This window comes from Pan troglodytes, chromosome 1 (genome assembly GCF_028858775.2).
Source record: "Pan troglodytes isolate AG18354 chromosome 1, NHGRI_mPanTro3-v2.0_pri, whole genome shotgun sequence".
In the NCBI taxonomy this organism is placed as follows: domain Eukaryota; kingdom Metazoa; phylum Chordata; class Mammalia; order Primates; family Hominidae; genus Pan; species Pan troglodytes.
This window is the reverse complement of record NC_072398.2, coordinates 68,326,322-68,354,153: the sequence shown is the minus strand read 5'-3', so window position 1 is coordinate 68,354,153 and position 27,832 is coordinate 68,326,322. Positions and strand designations below refer to the sequence as shown.

Here is a 27,832-nt window from a genome sequence, read left to right as displayed (position 1 = left end):
GATGGTTTTAAAAAACAGAGTTTTTCTGCACAACCTCTCTTTGCCTGCTGGCATCCGCGTAAGATGTGACTTGCTCCTCCTTGCCTTTCACCATGATTGTGAGGCCTCCTCAGCCATGTGGAACTGTAAATCCAATAAACCTCTTTCTTTTGTAAATTGCCCAGTCTTGGGTATGTCTTTATCAGCATCGTGAAAACTGACTAATACATACACATATCTGTATTTCTATATCTATTTGCATATATATTAACAACCATGAGTTCAAACTGTTAACCTCTGATTTTACTCTATCACTCTATCATACAAATTTTATTGTAGCTCCCCAGGGTACAGTTCCCCAGTACCCTTTCTCCTATTCTGTACCTGAAATTTACCTGATATTCCTTGTATCAAGAGATAGAGACTAGTAAATAGTCAATCATTTAATGTGTTGAATATGCTCAGGGTTATGTTGGTCAGTAATGTCTCTGAAAAGGGTTATTTAAGAGGGTGTCAGATGACTAGGGAGAAAATGTGACTATGAATGTTGGGATTTGGGAAAAGAGATGGTTTGGGGATACTTGGGGAAAAAAAATGTTCAGACGGGAGAATAAACATCATGTATTAAGGTCCAGAGATAAGGAAAGTATGGCTGCTCCCAGGAACTGAAAATTGCTCAGGATAGCTATATAGGTTGAGATATCAGATGAATTTAAGCTGAAGAGAAGTAGCACTGACTCTTGTAAGACTTTATAAACTATGTTGCAGGGTATGAACAGTATCCCAAGAACAACAGAGAGTTACTATTTTAAGCTAAATAATTATATTCCCTTTACTTTCACAATGGAAAACCATTTTTAGCATAACTCTTTGTTATTAGACTTAAAATGTAAAATTGTACTCATACTTATTTGTATCTCATATAATGCTACAAAGGTTTTGACATAACATTTTCTTTGAAGGAGAGTCCCAAGGAAAGGAATTTAGTCATTCTTATGAGTCAGTGAATGTGTGTCATTGAAATACTCAGGATTACTTTCTCCCTTTTCTAAGATGGCATGTTTTCTTTTCCTTTTTCCCTCCATGTTTTGCTTTAAGAGCAATGCAGCTATAAAGTATGCTTCAGTTGCTTAGATGATAAATTTGTCTATATGTAATTAAGAGCCAAAACTGTGATTTTACATTAGAAATTAGTTAAGGTTTATTAATCGAATAGAATGTGTTCTGTTTTCCTCAAGAAAATAGAGATTTTACCACCTGTCCAGATCTTCTATTTAAATATATAATCACTAAACTTTTTTTAAAAATTGCATTTTCATAGTCAGTTGTTTCCTTAATTTCATTGTTTTATATACATTTGCTTTGTTCTGTCATCTTTCTCAGTATGATTCTGTGATGTATTTTATCAATTTTCTTTTAGTCATTGGAAGAGTGTCTTTATCAGACAAACAAGTGGCTGCATTTCTGGTCTAATTTGAAGAATACTGAAATGTCCCAGAATATAGAGGAAGAGAGAAGTATATAAAACCCTGGCTTTGAGGGAGTTTGAGCTAAGAACCTAATTTTCTTTATTTGGTTATGTTGCTGTGAAATCAGAATAAAAGAGAATATTGCAGGAATTTTGCAACAAAGATGTAGTTTATGGATGTTAAAGAATTAACAAAGGATAACCCATATCTGGATTTTTTAATACTTTTTTTAAAAAAGAAATCTGTCTTTCCTATCTTTTTTTTTTTTTTTGAGATGGAAGTCTTGGTCTGTCGCCCAGGCTGGAGTGCAGTGGCGTGATCTCGGCTCACTGCAAGCTCTGCCTCCCGGGTTCATGCCATTCTCCTGCCTCAGCCTCCCTAGTAGCTGGGACTACAGGCATCCGCCACCATGCCCAGCTACTTTTTTTGTTTGTTTGTTTTTTTGTATATTTAGTAGAGATGGGGTTTCACCGTGTTAGCCAGGGTAGTCTCAATCTCCTGACCTCGTGATCTGCCTGCCTCGGCCGCCCAAAGTGCTGGGATTACAGGTGTCAGCCACCACGTCTGGCCTGTCTTTCCTATCTTTTTATATCTGACCAATATTGATGTTCATCATAAATGCGTTTTCTCTTTAGCTATATGTCTTAGTCCATCCTTTCTGCTATAACAAAATACTTTAGTCTGGGTAATATATAAATAATAGAAATTTATTTCTCATAGTTCTGGAGGCTGGGAAGTCCAGGATCAAGGCACCAACAGACCTAGTGCCTGATAAAGGCTTGCCTTCTGCTTCCAAGATGGCATCTTGTTGTTGTGTCCTCTGGAGGGGTCCAACACTATGTCCTTACATGGCAGAAAGGATGAAAGGGACTAGGGAGATTTCTTCAGCCTCTTTTATAACGTCACTAATCCCATTCACCTAAACATCTCTTAAAGCCCCACCTCTAAATACTATGGCATGGGTGATTAAGCTTTATCATGAATTTGGGGGGACACATTCAAACCACAACATTACATATATGCTTGGCAGTTTGGAGAGAAATGAGATGGTTACCTGCCTATCATTCTTTGAAAGCTTTTTCCCTGGAGTAAGTCACCAGAGTAGTTAAGACTCTTATGGTTCATTGTTTTACTCATCTTTGCAACAGTGAGACTGAGCAGTCAGGGCCGAGCACCATGGCTCCCACCTGTAATCCCAGCACTTTGGGAGGCTGAGGCAGGGGGATCCCTTGAGCCCAGGAGTTTTGAGACCAGACTGGGCAACAAAGCAAGACCCTGTCTCTATATAAAAATGAAAAAAAATTGAAAAAAAGACTGAGAATTCAGTTAAGTTAATAATAGTATTCATCTTGGATTATCCTCAGATATCTTTTGTTTGCTTTGTTTATTGTAACTTCAGTCTTAATAATAATTTTGATCTGTTGCTTTGCAAGAGTGAAAAAGAACTAGGATTACTAATAGTTTAGTTAAAAGTGGATCTAACTAGATAGATTTACTTAACAAAATGACTTTAAATAATGGTATACTTTGTGGTATATAAAGTGATTAATTAGCTAACAGAATTAGAAAATAAAAGGCCTTCAGTTAAAAATACCTAATTCTCTTGAAACTGTCATCTGTATACAAAGTATTATTTTGTCATATTTGTTAAATGGAGAAGAGTGCTGGAAAAAAAAATCCCCTTTTTATTGTCCTTTGAGAGAATTCATTTCCAGATTTATATCCAGATATATATGGATATATTCATTTACATATATACTAATTCCTGAAATTGATTGGTCTGAATAATTAGTCTACAGTCAAGAAGTCCTCTTTCAAATTGCCTTTCCTTGACTTTATAAAAGAAAGGCTTGTCTCTTACGCAATCTAAATTTTGCTGTGATACGTTGTTGCCATTTTGGATCCCAAACAAAGGAATTCTGTGAAATACTCAAATAGTCATTGTAGGTAATAAGAAAGTGAGTAACAGGATAACAAATCCTTTGCAAGTCCAGTTTTTTGTTTTCACTGAAACTGAAAGAAGACTTAATTGTAAGCTTATTTATCATTAAAATTAATTTTCAATAATAGATCACCATGTGGCTGTTGGAAAATACATAGGCATTCAAAGATTGACATTGCTGCAACAAACTTTCATTCTGATCTACTTATTTATGTTAACAATATTTCTTAACATTTATGTCTATAAGATGAAAAATAGGAATATAAATTATTCTTAATTGTGTCATTCTACAATATTTATAATATTCTGGCAAATAATGTAATATGTATCATTTTAAAGTAATGTGACATTTACCAATGGATATCTGAAGTAATTAGGAGAAAAAACTCTATTCATCTAACTGTAAGATTTATTTTCAAATTTCTAATAACATTTTGCTTTTTATGTTTAATATTTATCAAAGCTTAATACATATATATGTTTCAATGCAGTGTGCTGTAATTGTAATAGCTTAATCTAGAAGAAATGTTAACATTTGAAGGTTGATGGTTAGAAAGGGTTTTTATTTAAGTTTTAATTTATGTACATATTTAACGGCTAGGAAGTATAAAATGATCAATAATTGACTTCCAAACTTAAAAATATATTAGGATAAATCCTGTAATGTAAGTAGAATGGAAGTACAAATTCAAGAAGAAAATAGAATGATGCGAATCTTCCAACTGTTAAAGAAGAGCTTCTTTATGTATTTGGTAGTGAGCTACCAAATACGTAAAGTAGTTATTGAATTATTATGGCATTTAATTTCCATTATAATTTTGGAAATTGTATAATTGTATAATTATACAATTGGATTGTATAATGGAATAATTGTATAATGGAAATTATACAATTTCCATTATACAATTAAAACAAAGTCCTTGTATTTTAAAATGTAAATAATTGCAGGGTACCAGAAATTACATTGTTTATAGTTATTTAAATGTGTTCAAAATCAGTTATCATGACTTAACAATTGCAAGATAGTTATTCAAAATTATTTTAGAAGTTACAAGAGCAAAAATCATTTGAAAACCACTGTTACATTCCTCCCACTTTACTAATGAATTATGCCCTTGTTTGAATTATTTATTGATATTTCATTTATTATTGTTCTTTACCTAGCAGACATTAGGTAAATACTCATTGGGATAATAAATAGCTTGGATTGTATTGTATCTAGTGCCAGTGAGATTGATTTTTTTCTCAATTACATGTCACTGTTATAAGTGAAAAGACTTTTGTGTGTGTGTTCTACCAAGAATATTTTAAACACATTTAGTTAAACCTCACCTGATAAAACCTTAAGATAGACTCATATCAGAAAATCTTGTGTAGGGACTACTTAAGCCTAGTTATATTCAGAATCATTTTGCAGAAATTAGCAGTTTTAGTTAGAAATTCGCAATTAGGAAAAGACTTAGAGATTACCTATTCAAATGCCCTTATATTTCAAAGTGAAAACAGGCCTAGAGTGTTACTTGCTCAAGCTAATATAGGTAGTTGGCAACAGAACCATATCTAGTCTGCACTAAAACCTACTGATTTTACCTCCAGAATATCTTTTGAATTTTTTCACTTCTCTGTCTCCAGTGCCCTCACCCTAGTTGAGGCTATTGTGATCTCTCCCCTGGTATCTACTGTACTACGTCTCATTGGTCTCCCGACAACCTTATTTAGAAAGCATATTTGATCATACTATTCTCTCTGCTTAAAATCCTTCAAAAATGTCTCATTGGTCTCAGGAAGAAGGCTAGTCCTTTATTCTACCCTTTGTATATTTGTGAGATTATTTGATTAAAGTTTTTTTCCTCAGATAGACTGTAGACTATAATGTCAAAGGGCAGAATTTATGTTTATTTTGCTTATCGCTGTATCCCTACCCCTGCCACATTGCCTGGTACATAGGAGGGACTTGGTACTTGTTGAATGAATGACTCCTGATTTAGCTCTATTTCTACTACACCAGTGATTTTAGAGTAACATTTTTTATCTTTGAAATCTTTGCCATATGCTTTATATAATTCATCTACCCATCTGTTGATGTAATAGCATCTGGAAAAAAAGAATTTCAAGTTAGTTATTCTCAGTTTATAAATCACACTCTTAAAAAAACACACACCTTTTTTTGGTACAAGCATGAAACAGTAGTGCTAAATATTCTTTCTATATTTGATGGAGCATGGTCATATATTTAATTTTTATTTATCTGCTCTCATAAGCAGGAGAAACTAAGAAATCATAGAAACTATTGTGTAGGGAATATAATTAAAATGCAAAGAGGTAGTGGTGATAGTAAAGTTAGTGCCTCTCAAACTGGTGTTCCACAGAATACTGTTTCAGGAGATCTTGTTTTTTTATTTTAATTTTATTTTTTGAGACAGGGTCTTAGTCTGTCACTCAGGCTAGAGTATAACGTGATTACAGCTCACTGCAGCCTTCATCTCCCAGGCTAAAGCCATCCTCCCACCTCAGCCTCCCAAGTAGCTGGGACCACAGATGCACGCTACCACACCCAGCTAATTAAAAAAAATTTTTTTGTAGAGACTGGGTCTCCCTAAGTTGTCCAGACTGGTCTCCAACTCCTGGGCTCAAGCAGTTCTCCCACCTCGGCCTCCCAAAGCGCTGGGACTACAGGCATGAGCCACCACACCTGACCTATTCCTGCAGATTTTAATAGGTATTCTACAACCCTGTCCTCATCTTTCTGCCGTCATACCCCCTTTACACCAAGGACTATATTCTTATAAATAACTTTGGGAAACACAATGTATTAGTTCCACTTCTCATAGAATAACAGTGTATATTAGCATAGTAAAGCTCCTTTTGCCTTAAAGCAGAGTTTCTCAACCTTGATACTGTTGACATTTTGGACTGGATAATTCTGTGTTTGGAGCAGGTAGTGGGAAGGATTGCTGTCCTGGAAATTGTAGAATATTTAGCAGCATCCTTGACCCCTACCCATTAGACTCTAGTAACACTAATATACTCGTGGTTGCCCAGCTGTGACAACCACAAGTATCTCCAGATATTGCCAAATGTCCCTTTGTCCCCTGAAAGACAACCCACCTAAGGGTGAGAACTACTACCTTAAAAAAAATCAGTTTGATCCTGCTTTATACTCATAATTCCCAGATTTATTTGAGGATAGAATATTTCTCCTCCTCCTTCATTTGCACACCTAATTTCCTGGGAATTGCTATTTTAAAATTATCATTTAATAAAACAGAAACTAATTCTCCTATTTAGGCTTCCCCCTAAAACTCATCAATATTTTCCATGGCACTTAGAATAGAGTTCAAACTTCGTAACATGGGCTTTGTGCGTGAAAGGGCCTTTACCTGCCTCCCTAACCTCACCTCCTATCACCACCTGGTGGCAGTAACATTGTGAGCTGCTTTCAGTTCTTTAGGCATCTCAGTTTCTTTTCTAACATGCTGTTCCCTCTGTTGGGAATTATTTTATCCTTGTTCTTTCTTATCCTTTAGGTTCAGTCTTAGATTAAATGTCATCTCTTAAAAAGAGATCTTTTCTGATCATTTCTTACCCTGCCAGAAAGGATAGCCATCCATCCCAGTTCTTACACTCTATCTCATCACCCTATTTGTTGTCTTCATTCACTTTTTATAGTCTATAATTCTTTGTTTACTTGTGTAGATTTTTTCTGTCTCAGTCACTAGAATGTAAACTGTGTGAGGGCAGGACCCACATTTATCTCATTCATCATATCCCTAGCATTTAATAGAGAGCCTAGCATCTAATAGGTACAATTATTATTTGTTGAATAAATACATATTATTAATATAATACACATATAAAATTCACTCTTTTAAAGTGTATAATTCAAGGCTGGGCATGGTGATTCATACCTGTAATCCCAGCATTTTGGGAGGCTGAGGCAGGTAGATCACCTGAGGTCAGGAGTTAGAGACCAGCCTGGCCAACATGGTGAAACATCATCTCTACTAGAAATACAAAAATTGGGTGTGGTGGTGGACACCTATAATCCCAGCTACTCAGGAGGCTGAGGCAGGAGAATCACTTGAACCCGGGAGGCAGAAAGAAAAGAAAAGAGGCGGAGGGGGAGAGGGAGAGGGAGAGGGAAAAAAGGGAAGATATAATTCATAGGTTTCTAATATATTCACAAGTTTGTGCAGCCATCACCACTATCTAATTCAAGAACATTTTCATCCCTCCCCGCTCCTCCTACCCCCAGCCCCTGCCTGCCAACCACCACTCTACTTTCTGTCTCTATGGATTTGCATATTCTGGACATTTCATATAAATGGATTCGTACAACATGTGATCTTAACTATCTGGCTTCTTTCTCTTAGCATAATATTTTCAGAGTTCATCCATGTTGTAGCATGGAACAGTACATTATTCTTTTCTGTGGCTGAATTATATTCAATTGTATGGATATGCTACATTTTGTTTATCCATTTATCCATTGGGTTGTTTCTACTTTTTGATATTACAAATAATGCTGCTCTGAACATTCATATATGAGTTTTTCTGTGAACATATGTTTTTACTTCTCTTGGGTATGTACCTAGAAGTAGAATTGTTGAATCATATGGTAATCTATTTTTAACTTTTTGAGGAACTACCGAACTGTTTTCCCAAGTGGCTACATCATTTAACATTCCTACCAGTGATATATGAGTGTTCTAATTTCTGCATATTCTTACCAACACTTGTTATTGCCTTTTTAAATTATAGCTATTCTAGTGGGTATGAAATGGTATCTCATTGTCTTTTGATTTGCATTTCACTAATGACTGATGTGTTGAAATATTTTCGTGTACTTATTGGTCATTTGTGTGTCTTCTTTGGAGAAATGTCTATTCAGATTCTTTGTCCATTTTTAAAAATTTGGTTATATGTCTTATTGTTGAGTTAGAGGAGTCTTTTTGACATATTTTCTAAAAGAGATGCAAGAGTTCCATCCTGGCTAACATGGTAAAACCCCATCTCTACTAAAAATACAAAAAATTAGCCGGGCGTGGTGGTGGGCACCTGTAGTCCCAACTACTGGGGAGGCTGAGGCAGGAGAATGGCGTGAACCTGGGAGGCGGAGCTTGCAGTGAGCAGAGATCGCGCCACTGCACTCCAACCTGGGCAACAGAGCAAGACTCTGTCTCAAAAAAAAAAAAAAAGAGATGCAAGAGTTGTAAGTCCTTTTGTATTCTGGATACTAAACCCTTGTCAGATAGTCCTGATATGGGTTTGCAAATGTTTTCTCCCATTGTGTTTGTCTTTTTACTTTTTTGATAGTGCCCTTTTAAGCAGAAAAGTTTTTAATTTTGATAAAGTTCAATCTATCAATTTTTTTATTTGTTGCTTATGTGTTTGGTGTCATATCTAAGAAACCATTGCCCCATCTGAGGTCAGGAAGATTTATACTTGTGTTTTCTTCTAAGAGCTCATGTAGTTTTAGCTCTTACATTTAGGTCTTTGATCACTTTTGACTTAATTTTTGTATCCGTGTGGGAGTCTAACTTCATTCTTTTGCATGTGACTATCCAATTGTTGGAGTGTTGTTTTTTTTTTTACTTTAATAAAGTATCATATTTTTCACAAAATATGAACATTGTTTCAATATTTACAATTTTAAAAATAGTGTGTGGAGCACATACTGTGTACCAGACATTATGTTGGGTATGTCGTCTATACAGATTTAAAAAAAGACATAATCCCCATCCTCCATGTCTCACAGATCTGGAAATTAAGAAAATTGAGAATAGTAATGAAAATTTGAATGGAACATTAAAGTTATTTGATGGTGTTGATAGTGGTTTTAAATAAATGGTTTTTGAGAAGATTGGCCTTTTATGTATTTAACCCAGAGATTGCATGAAAAAGTTTGATGACATTATTAGTATAAAAATAAAAATATTCCTGAATGTTGCTGTAAAAAGCACTTGATGGTGGCTGCTATGCAATAGGAGTATTTTACCTTGATTGGTACTCTTTTTTTTTTTTTTTTAACACCCCTGGTTTTATTTTCCCTTCACTCCAATTTTCTCACTTGTTTGCTTTTTTAAAAAAATTTTATAATTATTATACTTTAAGTTTTAGGGTACATGTGCACAACGTGCAGACTTGTTACATATGTATACATGTGCCATGTTGGTGTGCTGCACCCCATTAACTCGTCATTTAGCATTAGGTATATCTCCTAAGAATCATTTTCTTTTTGAGACAGTCTCTGATGCCCAGGCTGGAGTGCGGTGGCACGATCTTGGCTCACTGCAAACTCTGCCTCCTAGGTTCAAGCGAAGAATCATTTTCTATTAACAGTAATTTGCGGGGTGGATGAGAAGGCAATTGTCTGTCATCCACAAATGCAAGGTGGAGATAAGACAATTATAGAGATGACAAAGAAATCAGTCTCTCTTTCTCTCTCTCTCAGTGTAACTGTGTGTCTCTATTTTAGTATAACTCACTGATTTAATATTTATTTAACTCAGAGCAAAGGAATCTCTAAGACAGTGTTCTCTAAGTCATTCTTTACCTGTTTTTTATTTTTTTTCTCTCGTTTGACTTCCTTTTTTCTGTTACTGCTAATCTTAAAATTGTTGATATATCTTTCTAAGATTTGTACTTATTTATGCTTGCTCTCTCTGAACTAGGCTTAGTCTTTTGTGACTAATTATTGAATTCAGGACATATTTAGCCCATTGTATTAGTCTACTCAGACTGCCATGGCAGAATACTACAGACTGGGTGCTTTAAACAACAGAAATTTGTTTTCTCGTATTTCTGGAGGCTTGAAAGTCCATGATCAAGATTCAGGCAGAATTCGTTTCTAGTAAGGCCTCTTTTCTTCTTTGCAAGCATTTCCCCAAACATGGCCTATCCTCTGTGTGTGACTGGAGTGAGGGAGGCAGAGAGAGAAAGAGACAGAGAGAGAGAAAGAGAGAGAACATACGTGTGTGTTGGGCGGGGGCAGTGGGGGAATCTCTGGTGTCTCTTTTTTTATAGGAACATTAGTTTTATGGGATTAAGGCTCCATTAGCCTTAAGTCCTCATTTAACCTTAGTTGCCTCTTTAAAGGCCCTGTCTCCAAATACAAGTCACATTGTGGGGTTAGGGCTTCCACATATGATTTTGGGTACACAGTTCACTTCATAATACCCATGTAGCACGTAGTAGTCACTTTTATACAGTTAATATGTTTATATTCCTTATTTGATAATAAAATACAGTGATTTTTCTATAAAACTTATATTGATATTGGGGTGGGGAAAACTCATGTCACCTAGGCTCTTTGTACCTCAGTTTTCTCATCTATAAAATAACAATATTGGGCTCGTTGATTTTTGAATGCTGAAATTCTCTGATTCTCCAATTCAGAGTTACTGATTTCCAACATTATTCAGCAGGTACATTATAGGAAACATCTTATAATAGAAATTGATGTTCTGTAAATGAGCATTCTATAAGCTTCTCATAACTGAAGTGAAAGGCTTAATCATGCTATATACTGGTATAGATAATCTATTTCCTGTGGTCCCAGCTACTAGGGAGGCTAAGGTGGGAGGATCAATTGAGCCTGGGAGGTTGAGGCTGTAGTGAGCCATGAATGTGCCACTGCACTTCAGCCTAGGTGACACAGCTAGGTGCTGTCTCAACAAACAAACAAACAAAAACTCTATTCAACTAGCTACGCTGGGCTGTTTAGTTTTTATTATGTATAATTTAAAGGTCTGGATATGGTATGTTTCTTTTTTTCTTCCAGTTAATAATATCCTTTATTTATACAGTATAATTTATCCTTTATGAATACCTTTTCATTTTGATGAGTTCAAACAATTTAATAAGTGAAGATAGCAAAATGTGAGAATCCTTCTCATACCTACTCCCCTTTCAAAGGAGGTAACCACAACAGATTGTTATGCATCCTTGCAATCTTTCTATGAATGTACATATGAATATTAACTTATGTACATATTTTCCATTAATGGGATCATGCTATATATATTCTGTTATTTATTTTTTCCTCAACAGTGTTTCTTGATTTTTTATACACACCAGGATGTATGTATATTATTTTTTAAATGCTTAGTGTTACGTAATATCATAATGTACTTAACCACTCCCCTTTTGGACATCAGTTTGTTTCTTTTTCACTATTAAAAATAATGGTAAGGCCGGGCGTGGTGGCTCACACCTGTAATCCCAGCACTTTGGGAGGCGGAGGCAGGTGGATCACCTGAGGTCAGGAGTTTCAGACCAGCCTGACCAACATGGCGAAACCCCATCCCTACTAAAAATACAAAAATTAGCTGGGCATGGTGGCAGGCCCTTGTAATTCCAGCTACTTGGGAACCTGAGACAGGAGAATCTCTTGAACCCGGAAGGTGTAGGTTGCAGTGAGCCGAGATCATGCTGTTGCATTCCAGCCTGGGTGACAGAGCAAGACTCTGTCTCAAAAAAAAAAACAAATGGTGAATGAATATCCTTGGAAATACAGCCATTTGTGTAGAGATTCCTTTAGAATACATTTCCTACATGTGGGATTAAACACTGAAAATTTTGATAGCTATTGCCAAATTGTCTCCCTAAAATTTACATTTCCATCAACAAGGAATGAGTGTGTTCATTTATCATTACCATTGCCAAATGATACCACTATTTTAAAACTCTTTCTAACCTGATGGTTGAAAAGCTATATTTCCTTTTTTAAAAAAGTTGCATTTATATGACATCTGGCATCCTTTCATTTGTTCATTGGCCATTTATATTTCTTTTTCTATGAAATGCTGTAATTTACCTACTTACGGAATCAAATATCTTTTTAATATTGACTTGTAATAATTTTTAAAAATATATTTTGCATGTTAATCATTTATTTTAAATGTTGTAGATATATATTTATGCTGCTTCTCTTTTAACTTTGCTTGTGGTGTTTTATGGAATGGAAATTTTTTATTTTCTGAAAGTGTCAATCATTTCCTTTATGGCTTCTGTGTTTTGTGTAATATTAAGAAGGCCTTCCCCATGTGGAATTATTGAAATGTTCTATTTTTTATAGTATTTTATGTCATCTCTTTAACTCCATTTTGAGTTTCTTCTAAATTGATGGCCGGCTGACCCAGCCCTATTGATGTATAATTCATTCTTTTCTCACTGAGATTTGAAGCCTCCTTTATTGTAATCTAAATTTATATACATTATGCAGATTTACCTCTAGACTCTGTATTCTGTTCTTTTTGCTGTGTTTTTCTCATTTATTTACTAAAAGTATACTTTTAATTACAGTAGTTTACCAAGTCTTTTGAAATCTGAGAAAACAAAAACATTGTCCTTCATTTAACTTATTTTGCACACAATTCTTGCTGTTTTATTTATATTTTTTCGCCTGTTAGTTTTTTTTCGTGTGTGTGTTTGTGTGTGTGTGTGTGTGTGTGTGTGTGTGTGTGTTACTATAACCTTACTCTACCTTCTTCTGATTAATGGCTATTTTATGTCTGAACTAGAAAACTAAACAAACTGCCAGTATTTTAGATAAAACAATCTCTCTGTCTCTTTTTTGTTTCCGTTTGAGATGGAGTCTTGCTCTGTCACCCAGGCTGGAGTCCAGTGGTGGGATCTCAGCTCACTGCAACCTCCACCTCCTCCCAGGTTCAAGCAATTCTCCTGCCTCAGCCTCCCGAGTAGCTAGGATTACAGGCACGAGCCACCATGCCCAACTAATTTTTGTATTTTTAGCAGAGACAGGACAGGGTTTCACCATGTTGGTCAGGCTGGTCTCGAACTCCTGACCTCAGGTGATCCCTCTGCCTCGGTCTCCCAAAATGCTGGGATTACAGGCATGAGCCACCACACCCAGCCAGATAAAACAATCTTTAAAGCAAAGAAATAAATTCTTAGGAGACTGATTCATGGGTAGAATATTCATGCTTTAACACATGGAGTTTATGTATATTTTAGTTTCTCAGAGGCCTGGATTTTTTGTTTCTGAATTCTTGGTGATACTATAAATAGTTGATGTTGAATATACAACCTATGTGAACGTTAATATATATTAAAAATTATTTTAGAAGAGAAGCTATGTTTAAATCATTTTGCTGAACAATTGTATTTCTATTGCTTTATGTTAATAAAAGTTGTCTGTTAAGAGGAAAACACAGTAAATATGACCAAGCCCATGTTTTGCTTTTGGGTTTTCTTTCCTAACAATAGAGAATAAAATAAAAATAATTAGATAATTAAGTAGCATAAGCTGTTACTCTTATTTTATATCAGCTATAGCTAGATGTTAGTTATTATAAGAGCTGCATCTGTTACCATAGAGCTTCCTTAACGCAAACTCAGCTTTAAAAAAAAAAAAGCAGGGGAAAAAGAAAAAGAGAAAGCTGTGACCTGCTTCATGCTTTGAAAAAAATAATTCCCAGTGACCTTGGACAGCTATAGCCCTTATTTTACCTAGATTGCGGAGTTTAAAGTGGCCATCCTGTTTTACTCTAGAATCAATACAACATCCTGCATTATCTGATCAGGTCTAAAGCACATGAAATAGAGAAGCAGGTATGTGTAAATAAAAGTTTTGTGCAGTCTTATTCAAATAAAATAAATAGATTCAGCATGCTTTTTAGAACCTTAAGCTTTTGTTTTTCTTTAAAATATCTCTGGTACTACAAATTATACCATGCAATAATATGAATTTATGTATGTGTGTATGTGTCTCACATACTACTTTTGGACCATTTTCCTTATTCCTAGACAGTTGGATTATTTTAAGAGTTTCTGGGTCTGCACTGAGTTTTGGGGGACCCAGGGCTCAGAAAGGAATCTATACTTTTTCTACACTTTTCAATCTTAGAGTACCTTAGAGATCCAGGAATAGGATAGTTCTGTATTATTAATTTTATTAGCATCTAGAGAGTCTAAATAGATCTCACTTGGCCGAGAAACATACCCTTTTAGGCTTGGGGTTCCTGAAGTTACATATATCTCTACATATGGGATTCAGTAGGTTGATAGGCTATGTGACAGAACTGAGAAAGTGGATCCAGCCTGCAGAAACATGTATTGATTGGCCCACACAGTGTTTTTAAAATATCTGGATTTATAGCTTCTCCTGAAAAATGGAAAGATTTGACAAACTGGGCCCACATCACCACATGGCAGCAACTAGACAGACATATGCTTTCCAGCTTGTCAGAATCCCAACCACTCCTTCTCCTGAAGGTGTCACTTTGTCATTTCTCACCACATTTGCACAATCATCTACTTGCCCAACACATTTATGTTACCTTCCCAGCTCCTGAAGGTTTGGAACTTGTAATTTACACTCTTCAGTGCACACTTCTTTCTCTGTATGTGGTACAGTTAAAGTAAAAATAAATAGCCATTTAACATAGAACAAAATCAACTCGTTTTTCCCAGAAACACATTATACATTCATGTCTTCATACCTTTGCTTTGCATTTTTTCCTTCCCTAAGATATTTATTCTCTTGCTGAATGAATTCTACTCTGCTCAGCTCCTAGTACCTTGAATTTTACTTGATCAATTCTGTCTACAGTTTTTTTTCTCTTCTAAAGTCTTAGAACACTTGTTTTCTCCAACATTGTAAATTTATTATAGTAGAGCTTTAGGAAAGTCTCATTCACTTAAGGCTTGTGTGTGGTCTTACAAAGAGGTTTTTTTTGTTTTTTTTTTGTTTTTGTTTTTTTGAAACGGGGTCTTGCTCTGTCACCCAGGCTGGAGTGCAGTGGTGCAATCTTGGCTCACTGCAACCTCCACCTACCTCAGCCTCCAGAGTAGGTGGGATTACAGGCACCCAACACCACACCCAGCTAATTTTTATATTTTTAGTAGAGACGGGATTTCACCATTTGGCCAGTCTGGTCTTGAACTCCTGACCTCAAGTGATCTGCCCGCCTCGGCCTCCCGAAGTACTGGGATTACAGGCATGAGCCATCGCACTCGGCCTGAAAAGGTCTTTGAGTAGTCTTTTCTTAATATGGTTCACAATTCACTTTTTCAGAGAAATACATATAAAGTTGTCATTTTAAAAACTCAAAAAGTAATCTTAGTTTTTGTTTCCTTAGTTTTCTCAATTGGCCTTTGGACATTAAATTTAAATATTGTTTTCCTGTCTTTCAGTTACAGATGAGGACACAGTAAAGAGGTATTTTGCCAAGTTTGAAGAGAAGTTTTTCCAAACCTGTGAAAAAGAACTTGCCAAAATCAACACATTTTATTCAGGTGAGTAATTAAGAGACTTTTTTTTTTGCTGCCGGGGAAGGATAAATTGTACCATATCATTGTTTAAACTTCTGATCAATGTTTTTAAATTGAGTCTTGTTTTCCTTACTATACTGCACTTAAGAGGTATTTTCTTGAGCTGGGATAAGAACACATCTGGTTTCTCAATGTTTAAGCTTTCTGTGGTCATTGCCTAGAAACTCTTGCAGTCAAAAGGATATTGGGACTTCGTTGAGAGGCAATACCTTGGTAGAGCTTCACTGTGGCCCAGTTCAAAGCTTGAAGAGTCGGAAACTTGATTTTATCATTTTAGCCAGAGATGAATTACACAGTTCCAGCTTATCAGTGATGGCAGTTTTATACCTTTTCATTGCCTAGAACACTTATACTTATTTCTCTAAAGCACTGCCCTCCAGAGTGGCATCTACAGTATGCCACTCGAATGTGAGAATAAAATATTGGAACTTATATGTATTTATGTCTGACTGTTTTGAACTTTATTTTTTATACATGTATGTTGCAATGTACATAATATACATTAGTAAAACAATGTCTTTATAGTGAAAAATTTTGGAAACTTTACTCTAGAGCACTACCGTAGACATCAGGAGTCCTGTGAGACCTAGTTAATAATCAGATAGTTTCATGAGTACAGAATCTGAACAAAGTGAGTTAGATTCAGAAGGATATTTCATCTAGACTCTGGAAACCTTACACATAGTTCCTGTTACACCGCCAGATTTACAGCCTAATAACTGGAATACCTATCCTATTGAATGTAATGTATCTATTCCCTGAGCAGTAATTGATGAAAAAAAAATGTAGTCTGTAATTTTATTTAATATCCAAAATATAAAATTACTCTATTTTTTAATTTTCATATTTAATATGCAAATTACATGCCTGCTATTGAGAATATATTCTCATCTCTTGGCAAAGACTTTGGAAATACCATAATCTTATAACTAGCGTAATCATAAACCAGGTATTAGTGTGAATTAGTCTAAAGATGAATAGTTTCATGACTTAATTAGTAAAGTCATGTTTTTCGGATAATTTTTTTCCTGGCTTGTCCACAACTTCTGGAAGCATCTTACTCAGTTATCCTTTTTCAGCATCTTACTCAGATATCCTTTTTCAGCAGCCCCTTCAACTAGAGGCTGATCATTCTTTTTTATAGAGTATTGGGAGACAGGAGATGGAAAAAGGTAAAAAGAGTCAGTGAGAAAGAGCTGCCAGAAGACAAGAGACTGAGTCCAGCATTCTCTTAGCTATCATTGTTCTTCCAAATCAGTATTTCTGTGTATTTCTATAAAAATGAATCTTCTTCTAAGCATCAGTATTGTTCTATTTCTGCCACTCCTATTTGTTAGCATCTACTGACCTCTTGGTTGCTCACTGTGAACTTAGACTCCTGGCTCCCAGTCTGAATAAATCTCTATCTTAATTTTTCATATCATGCTGGATGACTTCATTGTCCTTGTGGACAGTCATTTTCAGTTACACTGTACTTTAGCCCCATACACACATAGCCATACCCATCACCCAGAATTCCTCTCCTCTAAAATACTAAAACCTAATATGAGTCTATGACCATGTCTCGTAGCCTTTTAGCTTTTTACTCCCCTACTCCTTTAACATCTGTTTTTCCATCTCACAGAGCTCTAGTTTCTTGACTCTCCCATTTTATTTCAGTTTATCATACATGTCTTAGAATTATTTCCTACTCTTTTTTTGTCTTCTTTTTTCCTTTTTTTTTTTTTGGAGAATGGGGTCTTGCTATGTTGCCCAGGCAGGTCTTGAATTCCTGGGCTCAAGCTGTTTCTTGCCTCTGTCTTCCTAAGTGCTAGCATTATAGACATGGCCACCACACCCAGCCAGAATTATTTTCTTCTCCATCAGTCATTTTAACCATTTTGACTCCTGTGTTTTTAATCCCTTTACCCTCATTGCCTTATGTTGCATCTGCCTAGTAAAACTCAACCAATTCATCCTTTACCTTCTTCATGCCTACCCCAGAGGCTGCGTAGGACAACAGCAGAATAAATTGGAACCACTGTAAATTTGTTGTTGCACCTGTAACTGTGCCCTCAAAGCTTCCTGTGGGTCCTAATCAATATCATTTTTCATGCTCCAAAGTGCTTTTGTAAACCTTATATCATTCTCCAGAATTCTCTAACCCCACCATCTTCCCCATCATGCTCATTATACCCCCAGCTTTACAAATAAAAATAAAGGCCATCAGCTTCTGTTGATGTATAATACCATGCAGATATATGGTATTATATCTGCATCTCTCTCCCAAATGCCTATAGACATTCTCATCCTTATTTATTTTCCTCCAATCTTTGTAGAAGAGATATCCCTCTTTATTCCACGGGAGATCTTTACGACTACTGACTAAATTTCAACTCTTCAAGACCTTGCTCCAGTAATTATTTCCTCTAAGAATTATTAAATAAATATATTTAACTTCCCTTTATACCAATTCAATCTCCTTAGCAAGTCATTCCCTTCAACAAAAAAATGAGCAAGCAAATTTCTTAACTTTATATCCTCCCCCTCATCTTTCATTTGTAGCTGGGCTTTTTCCTTAGGCAGAGGGAACAGTTTATATACAAGCAAGAGCCATGAAAGAACATGGCATATATGCATGTCTCTTTCACCAGGATACAGGCACCTAGAAGACAGAGACAAAATATACATTTTCTTTTTTTTTGAGACGGAGTCTCACTCTGTCGCCCAGGCTGGAGTGCAGTGGTGCGATCTTGGCTCACTGCAAACTCTGCCTCCCGGGTTCACGTCATTCTCCTGCCTCAGCCTCCCGAGTAGCTGGGACTACAGGCACCCACCACCATGCCCAGCTAATTTTTTAAATATTTTTAGTAGAGACGGGGTTTCACCGTGTTAACCAGGGTGGTCTTGATCTCCTGACCTCGTGATCCGCCTGCCTCAGCCTCCCAAAGTGCTGGGATTGCAGGTGTGAGCCACTGTGCACAGCCAAAATATAAATATTATTTAAAGCCATGCAAACAGGTAGATTTTCTGTATGGGAAAAATATACAGAAAGGATTTCAGTGTTCTCAAGAAGAAAGATAATTTCTATAATTAGGAGATAGAAAGATAAAGAGGAACCAGCAATGTAGACAGAGAAGACCATATAGCAGGAGGAGGAGGAGGAAACTAAAAGAGGAGGGCATTTGCAATGAAACAAATGTCTAGATTGAGAAAGCGTATTGGAAATGATGTAAGGCTGTAGACTATGAATATATAAAATCAAGTTTATTAGCTTTTTTCTTTTACTATGACATTTTTTTAAAAAGAAGGATCTCTAAGCTCAATTCTAAATGGATGATTTGTATCATAAAGAATAGAAAATGCTTCTTTGTTTATGAAGAAAAATATCTACTCTTGGTAGTAGATGCTTTGTTTTTTTTTTGTTTGTTTGTTTTTGAGACAGGATCTCACTCTGTTGTCCAGGCTGGAGTGCAGTGTCATGATCTCGGCTCACTGCAACCTCTGCCCCCCAGGTTCAAGTGATCCTCCTGCCTCAGCCTCCCACATAGCTGGTACTACAGGCATGCACCACCACACCTGGCTAATTTTTTATTTTTATTTTTGGTAGAGATGGGGTTTCACCGTGTTGGCCAGGGTGGTCTCGAACTCCTGACCTCAGGTGATTCACCCACCTTGGTCTCCCAAAGTGCTTGGATTACAGACATGAGCCACTGCACCCGGCCAGTAGATACTTTATTTTGAGTTATAGTAAAGAAAAAAAATGTACATTATGACCCAGTGCACATATACAGATAAATGTTTGTTTTATATATGTTTGTATGCATCTATGTGTGTGTGACTACACAATATATTTAAATAATTTAAGATATTTTTTCATGAAACAGTACATCTTTAGTACTTGTAGTATATTGTTTTCTATATTTTTCTATTCTATTTGATTTTTTAAATGCTAATTATGATCCACTAAATTGGTTTTATGACCTCATATTGGGTTGCAACCTTCAGTTTGAAACATGATTTCTTTAAGTTAGGTCGCTTCTCAAAAATAATTTTAGGCTAGCTACTATTAAAAATTTTGGTGCTGTAATTTGATGACTTCCTGTTTTGTGTGTGTTTTGGCAGGGCCAGTGAGGCACGTCTCTTGATGTCCTCACTGGTACAAATTGGTAGTCTCTAGAGTGACTCCTGCCAGATCAGGAAGTGGTAGGTAATACGAAGAAATGATTCACAGAAATAGAATTTATTTCTGGTCCTCAGCAGTATCTTTTTTCCCTCATTTAGCCACCTTCTCCCCAGAAGATTGTAGACTGCAGTTGTCAGACACTAGGGCACAAGAAAAACTATAAACAATATGGGGTGAGTTGAGCTTAATAACTCACCTCCACCCACTTATATCTCACACATTAAATAGCTAAAAATGCTCCATTTTTAAGTGAGATATTTTTGACTAAAACCTTTCAGTGTCCCTAAACAAATTGCTGTATTTTATTTTGTCTGTTTCTAGTCATATCAAAAAGGCCAAACAATCAAAATATAGCATGAATGCTGCTAAAATTTGGAATTTTTTTCTTGCCGATGCTATTTACTGTTTAACCTTCCTAGGCTTCCACACACTTGCTTATAAAACAAACAGATTGATTCCCAACCCTCTAGGGTTCCACATGTTAGGATCAGAAGCTATTTTCAATATTCAGAAAACCTGATGTAAGTTACTTTGTTAGTCTTTATTGTTTATTATGTATCTTTGGTTAAAAAATTGAGATTTATTTAGATTTATAGATAAAATCAGTATTTGAAGATCATAGGAAGAGAAGGGAATTGTGAAAGGGAGGGGTCCTTTGTGGTAAAAACATTGCTAATCCCTAACCTAGAAGTCTCTTAGTTCTCTTCTGTCACTAAAAATGGTATCAATCATGAAGGCTATACCATTAGAAACCTTTTTTTTGTGGTGATCAGTAATGTCTTTTTCCAGTGGACAAGTGATCCAACTGATCACTTTTTTCAAACCAGTTTGCCTTTTCTCTTTATTCAAAATACTTAGTTTCTAAACAGTGTTTATTTGCCTAATGTTAAAAAAAAAGTCAGAATATATGTGTTGCTTCTAATATTTCACAAAACAGTCAAGCCTTTTTTATTGGCTGGAATTTTGAAATAGCTAAGTGCTTTGTCTTTGTTTTTGAATAACTTCTTTTTTTTCTGGGTGACTTTTTTGACTTCGGTTACATTGGGAAGTCACAGCAGTGTTACATCCTTTTTCTTTACTAAAAAGGAAGGAAAGGAGGGAGACAGGGAAGAAGGAAGGTAATTGCATTGGTGTTTTATTAGTAGGATCTTGCCTGTAAAATATTTTCTTGTTTCATATAAATGCAAGACCGATTAGATAATAGTTACTAAGAGCTATTCTTATTATATAGTTATTCCTGTAATCCTGTTTTACAATGTCTTGCTGTATGTTTTTATTATTGATTTATATTGTTTTTATACAAGAGGAATTTGAGGCACTGAATATTGTTATACCACTAAATGTGTGCAATGAATCATGAGAATCTTTTACACTGAAATAGTAAATGTTCATTTTACAAATGATACATGTGTCTAGTATGCATGTATTTAAACTATGACTTAATGGCTGGTTTTGTTCTTTGCTCATGTGTGTGTTAAAATGTAGATTAAGTAGGTTTTTTTAATGAGAGTGGTCATAGGTTGGTATATTGTTTTAAATTCCCATGTGTTAACGTATCTTCTTGTGTCATGATTCTCTTGAGTTCATTACAGTAGAATCAGTTACTTAAGAACTGTTTAAAGGAGCAGGGAGGGTAGTAGGGGAAGTGAAATTAAAGCAGCCACTCTTGCTTGCTTTGTTGTTAATACATCTGAAGGAAATTACAATTACAATATTTATATTGTCCACAATAAATTTTCCTTTCTTTATTTTGTTAAAAAAAGTGTTTTATAAGCATCTATTGAAAACAAGCCACGTGAAAACCACCCTCATTTTCTTTCTCTCCTTTTTTTCTCTCTTTCCTTCCTTCCTTCTGTCTCTCTCCTATTTTTCCTTTTTTCTTTCTGAGACTGAAAGAAAGGATGAGGAATGTCTATGGTCATGAGTAACACAATTTCCAAATGGCATCTTCACAAACACAATATCATGTAAATAATGGGTTTTTTAAAAATTGTAGGTCACAACCCAATAAATTGGTCAGAAAATTAAAATATAGTTACGTGTCACTTAATGACAGGGATAATTCTGAGAAATGCGTCATGAGGTGATTTCATTTTGGGAACATCATGTGTACTTACACAAACCTAGATGGTATATCCTATTACACATGTAGCATATATAGTATAGCCTGTTGCTCCTAGGCTACAAAACTGTCCAGCATGTTACTACAGAGAATACTGTAGGCAATTGTAAAACAATGGTAAATATTTATGTATCTAAACGTAGAAAAGGTACAGTAAAAATAAAGTATTATATCTTATGGGACTACTGTTGTACATGCTGTCGGTCGTTGACCAGAACGTTATTCTGTGGCGCTACGACTGTACGTGGGTCATCACAGGCATTTTTTAAAAAATATAGATAGAATATAGTAGAATAGAAAGTATCAGAGTGTTATTTACTAAATACATCTGTTGTGTGTATTTACAAATTACATGTACTTTTTAAAGTTTATGTGCAATATGACATTTAGTATTTTACATTTATGCAAAGTACTGTGAAAACAGACATGAAGAAGCCTTGAATTTACTTGGAGGAAGAAAGTGGGATTGAGGAAAAGCCTTTAGAAGAAGTGAAATTTAAATTGGGTCTTTGAAAATGTGTAGGCATTAGCCAAATGCTCTTAAGGGAGGTTGTTTGGGGATGGCTGTAGGGAGAGGTGGGATTTAGTGCTCCAGAGCAAGGGAAAAAATCTATCCAGATGCACAGTGGTGTTAAAGTACATGACATATTTGGGGATGAAGACAATAACAAATAGTCTTTTGAGGCTGAAGCTGTAAGATATTAAGGAGTGAGTTGCTGGTTAGAGAGAAAAGTGGAAAAATTAGATGTTTTATTCACATACAGATTTCAGACTTTGGTATTTGAGGTACACAGTTTCAAGTAGTAAGAATTCCAGATAAAAGATAAAAGCAGTATAAAAAATGCATGTAATGTAACAAAGTTAACTATCTTGAATCATCTGTGATGGGTCAACATTCTCATAAACTTACTTTATATTTTGAATAACACCAAGGTCCATAAATTGAATTAGCAAGATGGTAATATTGTAAGACAGGTAAACAAATAATAAAAATATTCTAAGACACTAATTTGATTTTAGAAAGAGTTATTCTTCAATTGCATAACAACATAACAGCTTTGCCATTCTGAAGATAGCTTGTAGTTCTTGAAATAACTTTTTCTAAAAGTAAAAGAACGATGAATTTGGTGAAAGCAAAATATATTGCTAACCCTTATTCTAGCTCTTTGAGGGATACATAGGTGCTTTGAAAATTCTTGAATGGTCATTGGAAATTTTTATCAAATATTTAGTATGAGAGCTTATGGCGTTAACATATTATTAAAATAATAATATTTGTTCTTATATTCAGGGTCACTTGATTTACTGGCATAAGTAGAAATTGTAGTTTATTGGCAAAATAGTCTGTTTTCATCAATATTATAAAATTGCTTAGAAATACTGTGTGTAATATTTTTTCAGATAGCTTCTAAGTTGTTAGGACATAAATACTTAAGTTGTTTGAACCTGACTACTTAATAAATAGAAGCATTAGGTATTTCTTTTGTCCTAGAAGCATCATGAAAGTATTACTGAGACACAAAGTATGCCGTGAACCAAGAAAGAACTTAGAAGTTCTACACTGTTTTTGATCTTGAGGATAAGACAGACACATTTGCAATAGAAATGTTTAACATATGTAAAAAGAGCCCTGAGATTCATTCATTCACTCATTCACTTATTTATTTATTTATTTTGAGACGGAGTCTTGCTTTGTCACCCAGGCTGGAATGTGGTGGTGTGATCTCAGCTCACTGCAACCTCTGCCTCCCAGGTTCAAGCAATTTTCTGCCTCAGCCTCCTGAGTAGCTGAGATTACAGGTGCCCACCACCACGCCTGGCTAATTTTTTTGCATTTTTAGTAGAGACGAGGTTTCACCATCTTGACTAGGCTGGTCTTGAACCTCCTGACCTCGTGATCCACTCACCTCGGCCTCCAGAAGTGCTGGGATTACAGGCGTGAGCGACTGCGCCTGGCCTCATTTTTATTTTTGTAAGTGTATTTGTAGATTTTCATCGTAGATCAAAGTATACACTTTTATATACACACACACACACGCTTTTCCAGGTTCTGTGCAATCCCATGTGTTTGAGCTTTCTGGCGATCTGGCTCTAGAAAACTGAAGTGTCATTGCAAAATAGATTGAGATACTTGGTGTCAAAAGCAGTATTTCTTATTCTTTTTAAACCTATACCCCTTTGATAGATATGAAAATCTCATACCATAGCTGTAGTAATATTGAATATGATTTTTTCAAACTACATATGGTTTATATTCCCCTACCCCCACCCAGGGATTCTCATAGGCTCCTCTACATAGTTATGCCCTTAAGGAAGAGAGTCATTACTTTAAAGAAAGTAGCAAAATACACCTGAAATGTTGATTTCTTCTTCATTTCTATATGGGAATGTAGGCTACTAGAGAGAACTTTTACCTATTTATTCATTCAGCAAACATGGATTGAGTATACTATATGCAAGCTCTTTATGGTACAAAGATAATGATGATAGGCCACGCAAAAACTTGTATGAGAGTGTTAACAGCAGCATTATTTACATAGTTTAAAAAACTAGAAACAATTCAAATGTCTGCAGACTGAAGATATTTAAACAAAATATAATCGCTTCTCGGCCTTTTGGCTAAGATCAAGTGTAAACAAAATATATATCCACACAATGAAATACTATTTGGCAATAAAAGGAACTCAGTATAACAGACTTACATTATGATACAAAATGGATGAAACTCAAAATCATCCTGCTAAGTTAAAGAACCCAAACACAAAAGATTATATATTGTATGATTCTTTTACATGAAATGTTCAGAAAAGGCAGATCAGCAGAGACAGAATACAGATCAGTGTTTGCCTGGGGTAGGGGGTGGAAGTGGGGATTGACAGCTAATGGCCATGATGGAAGTATAGGAGGTGACAGAAATGTTCTCAAATTGGATTTTTATGATGATTGCACAACTCTATAAATTTACTAAAAGTCAATGAATTGCATGTTTACAGTAGATGAATCCTATGGTAGGTAAGTTATACCTCAAACAAATTATTTAAAATAAATTTTCATTATAAAAAAAGATAAAGATTTTAGAACTGTTACCTTTAGAGTTCAGTCAGTCAGTGAAGCAAACATAAACAAAGAATTATATGCAGTGTGCTTTGGCTGCATGTATGTGGTCCCATACAAGCCCTAAGGTGGGAGTTTCATTTGTGACTGAGAGAGTTGTTAAATATGAAAAACTTTATATAGAAAGCAGTGTTTGAGATTAGCCTTGCAAAACGAGTAAGGAGTTTTCCAGATGGAGAGGCATTTGTGTCTTGACTTATTGTTGGCACACAGAAAGTAACAGGTCCTCTTTCTTTTCATTTTTTGGGCTTCTTACATTTTTAATATGCATATAATGAGAAGAGTAAATGTATTGACAGTTCTGACTGAGGACATTAAACAATTAGCAAATTTATATACTAATCTTTTAACAATTAAAGTTAAGCAATTTTATTACATATGATATTCTAGTTTACCTGCAGTTTTTAGTCAGCAGAATAATTTATAGTGGCCCTTAGATAAATCCTTGTATTATTTCATTTTATGTTTGTGTGCATATTGTGTGTAATATTTTTTCAGGTAGCTTCTAAGTCATTAGGACATAAATACTTAAGTTGTTTGAACCTGACTACTTAATAAATAGAAGCATTAGTTATTTCTTTTGGCCTAGAAGCATCATGAAAATATTACTGAAACACTAAGGGCATCATGAACCAAGAAAGAACCAAGAAGTTCTATACTGTTTTGATCCTAAGGATAAGACAAACACATTTACAATAGAAATGTTTAACATGTGTAAAAGGAGCCCTGAGATTCATTTTCTGTTGACTTAAATAAGAGATTTTAAAATATATGAATTGTTCTGTTTTTTACAATATGGAAGACTGGAAAGAAATCCTAATAATCTCTTACTTCAAAACACTAAAGTGATACATAAAATATACAAAATTATCAGGAAAATAATAAAAATATATATCTAATATGATTAAAAATGTAAAGGAGAGCATGAAAACCATAAACAAAGAAGAAATCATTAAAATTGACTAGGCATTTTTTTAAAGGACCAATTAGATCTTTTACAAATGAAAATATAATCACGGAAGTTAGTATCTTAATAGATCAATCAAACTGTAGATTTAGGTAGACTTAAAGGGACAATTTATAAACTGGAAGATAGAGCTGAAAATTTACTCAGAATGCAACACAAATCGATAAAGAGAAGAAAATATGAGAGTTGTAAGAGACAAAGTAAAAAGGTCAAGGGGTTATAATTGGTATCTTTATTTTCCCAAGACCCGTTCCATATTTCCTTTGCCCTCAGCCAGAACCGCAACTGGTTATTAGGTGAGATGACCTAGACTTTAATTCCCAGAGGATCTGAATCTCAGTAGTTCTTTTATTAATTGCTGTAGGGTTTTTTTGTTTTTGTTTTTGAGACACAGTCTCACTCTGTCACCCAGGCTGGAGTGTGTGGTGGCACAATCTCGGCTCACTGCAACCTCCACCTCCTGAGTTCAAGTGATTCTCGTGCCTCAGCCTTCTGAGCACCTGGAATCACAGGTGTGCAGCACCACACCCTGCTAATTTTTGTAATCTTGGTAGAGATCTGATTTTACCATGTTGGTCAGGCTGTTCTCCAACTACTGGCCTCAAGTGATCCACCTGCCTCAGCCTCCCAGAGTGCTGGGATTACAGGTGTGAGCCACCATGCCCGGCCTGTTGTAGTTTTCCATTAACATATATTATTGGTCATGGAAGTAATGGGAGGTGTTCCAGAATCTCCTGGGTTCCAGAGCTTGTTGCTCCTATTATGTTTCAGCAGTTCACTTTTCCCTTGGTAATCAGGATCAGTCAAGGGGTTTACTTTTAGCCAGTAAACCCCTTCTTTGCCATTGTTTCATTAGTACAAAGAACCCAAAATGGCCAGGTGACAATTTCATCTTCCAATTCAGTAGAACCATTGTTGTATTCCTCTGATGGAAGCATTTTCCCCTTGAGAACTAACCAACAGTCAGAGTTTAAGTCGTAGATTGGGAAGCAAAAATTATGTGAGTGGATTATTACTTACAGTATTGAGAGGAACCACTCCTACTTCTACCCCTTGATTCCTAGACTGGATATTTTGGTTATGTTGGGGACTTATGGCCTCATTATTGTATCCTGTAAAACAGAACCCCATCCTTTCAGAGTCTTGTCTCCCAACTTTTCTGTTAGGCCATTGATCAGCTTTTCTATTAGGCCATCTATTTCTGGGTATATAGTAAAAGACCATTTTCTTCCATGGCTATGAGCCCATTGCTTTTACTGTCTTTGCTGTGAAATGAGTTCCTTGATCAGAAGCAAGGCTGTATAGAATACTGTGATAGTGGATAAAGCATTTCAGGAGATGGTGGTGCTGGAGAAGCATTATGGGTGGAGAAGGTACATCCATATCAAGAATGCTTTTATTCCAGGGAGGACAAATCTCTGCCCCCTGCCTAATAGAAGGCATCCAACACAATCAACCTGCCAGTAGGTAGCTGGCCAGTCCCAGGGGGGACTCTGGGGTTCAGTGCTAGTCTCTGCTGCCTGGTGAGTAGCTGCATTATCAGATGTGTAGCTGCATGCCAGGGGCTAGAGGTTGTATTGATTTTCCTCAGTGAAAATACCATATCCGGAATAGCAGCTGCTATCACAGAGACCACCTAGTTTACACAATCCAGTTATTCACCAAGATTCATCCAACTTGCGTAAACAAATGAGTTAAGAGAGGATGTGGTAGGTATCCTATCCCTTTGTCTTTAAAGTTTGTGATCGTTGTACTAATTTCTGCAGTTCTATCTTGA

At 35.6% G+C, this 27,832-nt stretch overlaps 1 protein-coding gene across 4 annotated transcripts in view; it reads left to right on the top strand.

The window, feature by feature from the left end:
• Positions 1–27,832, top strand: part of XPR1 (xenotropic and polytropic retrovirus receptor 1) — a 242,717-nt gene that overhangs the window by 137,478 nt on the left and 77,407 nt on the right. For all 4 annotated transcript variants that reach the window (XM_524986.9, XM_016933606.4, XM_063795116.1 and 1 more), the window contains one exon: positions 15,550–15,651. In XM_524986.9, coding sequence (XP_524986.2) covers positions 15,550–15,651 — 102 coding nt within the window. The remainder of the gene's footprint in view (positions 1–15,549; positions 15,652–27,832) is intronic.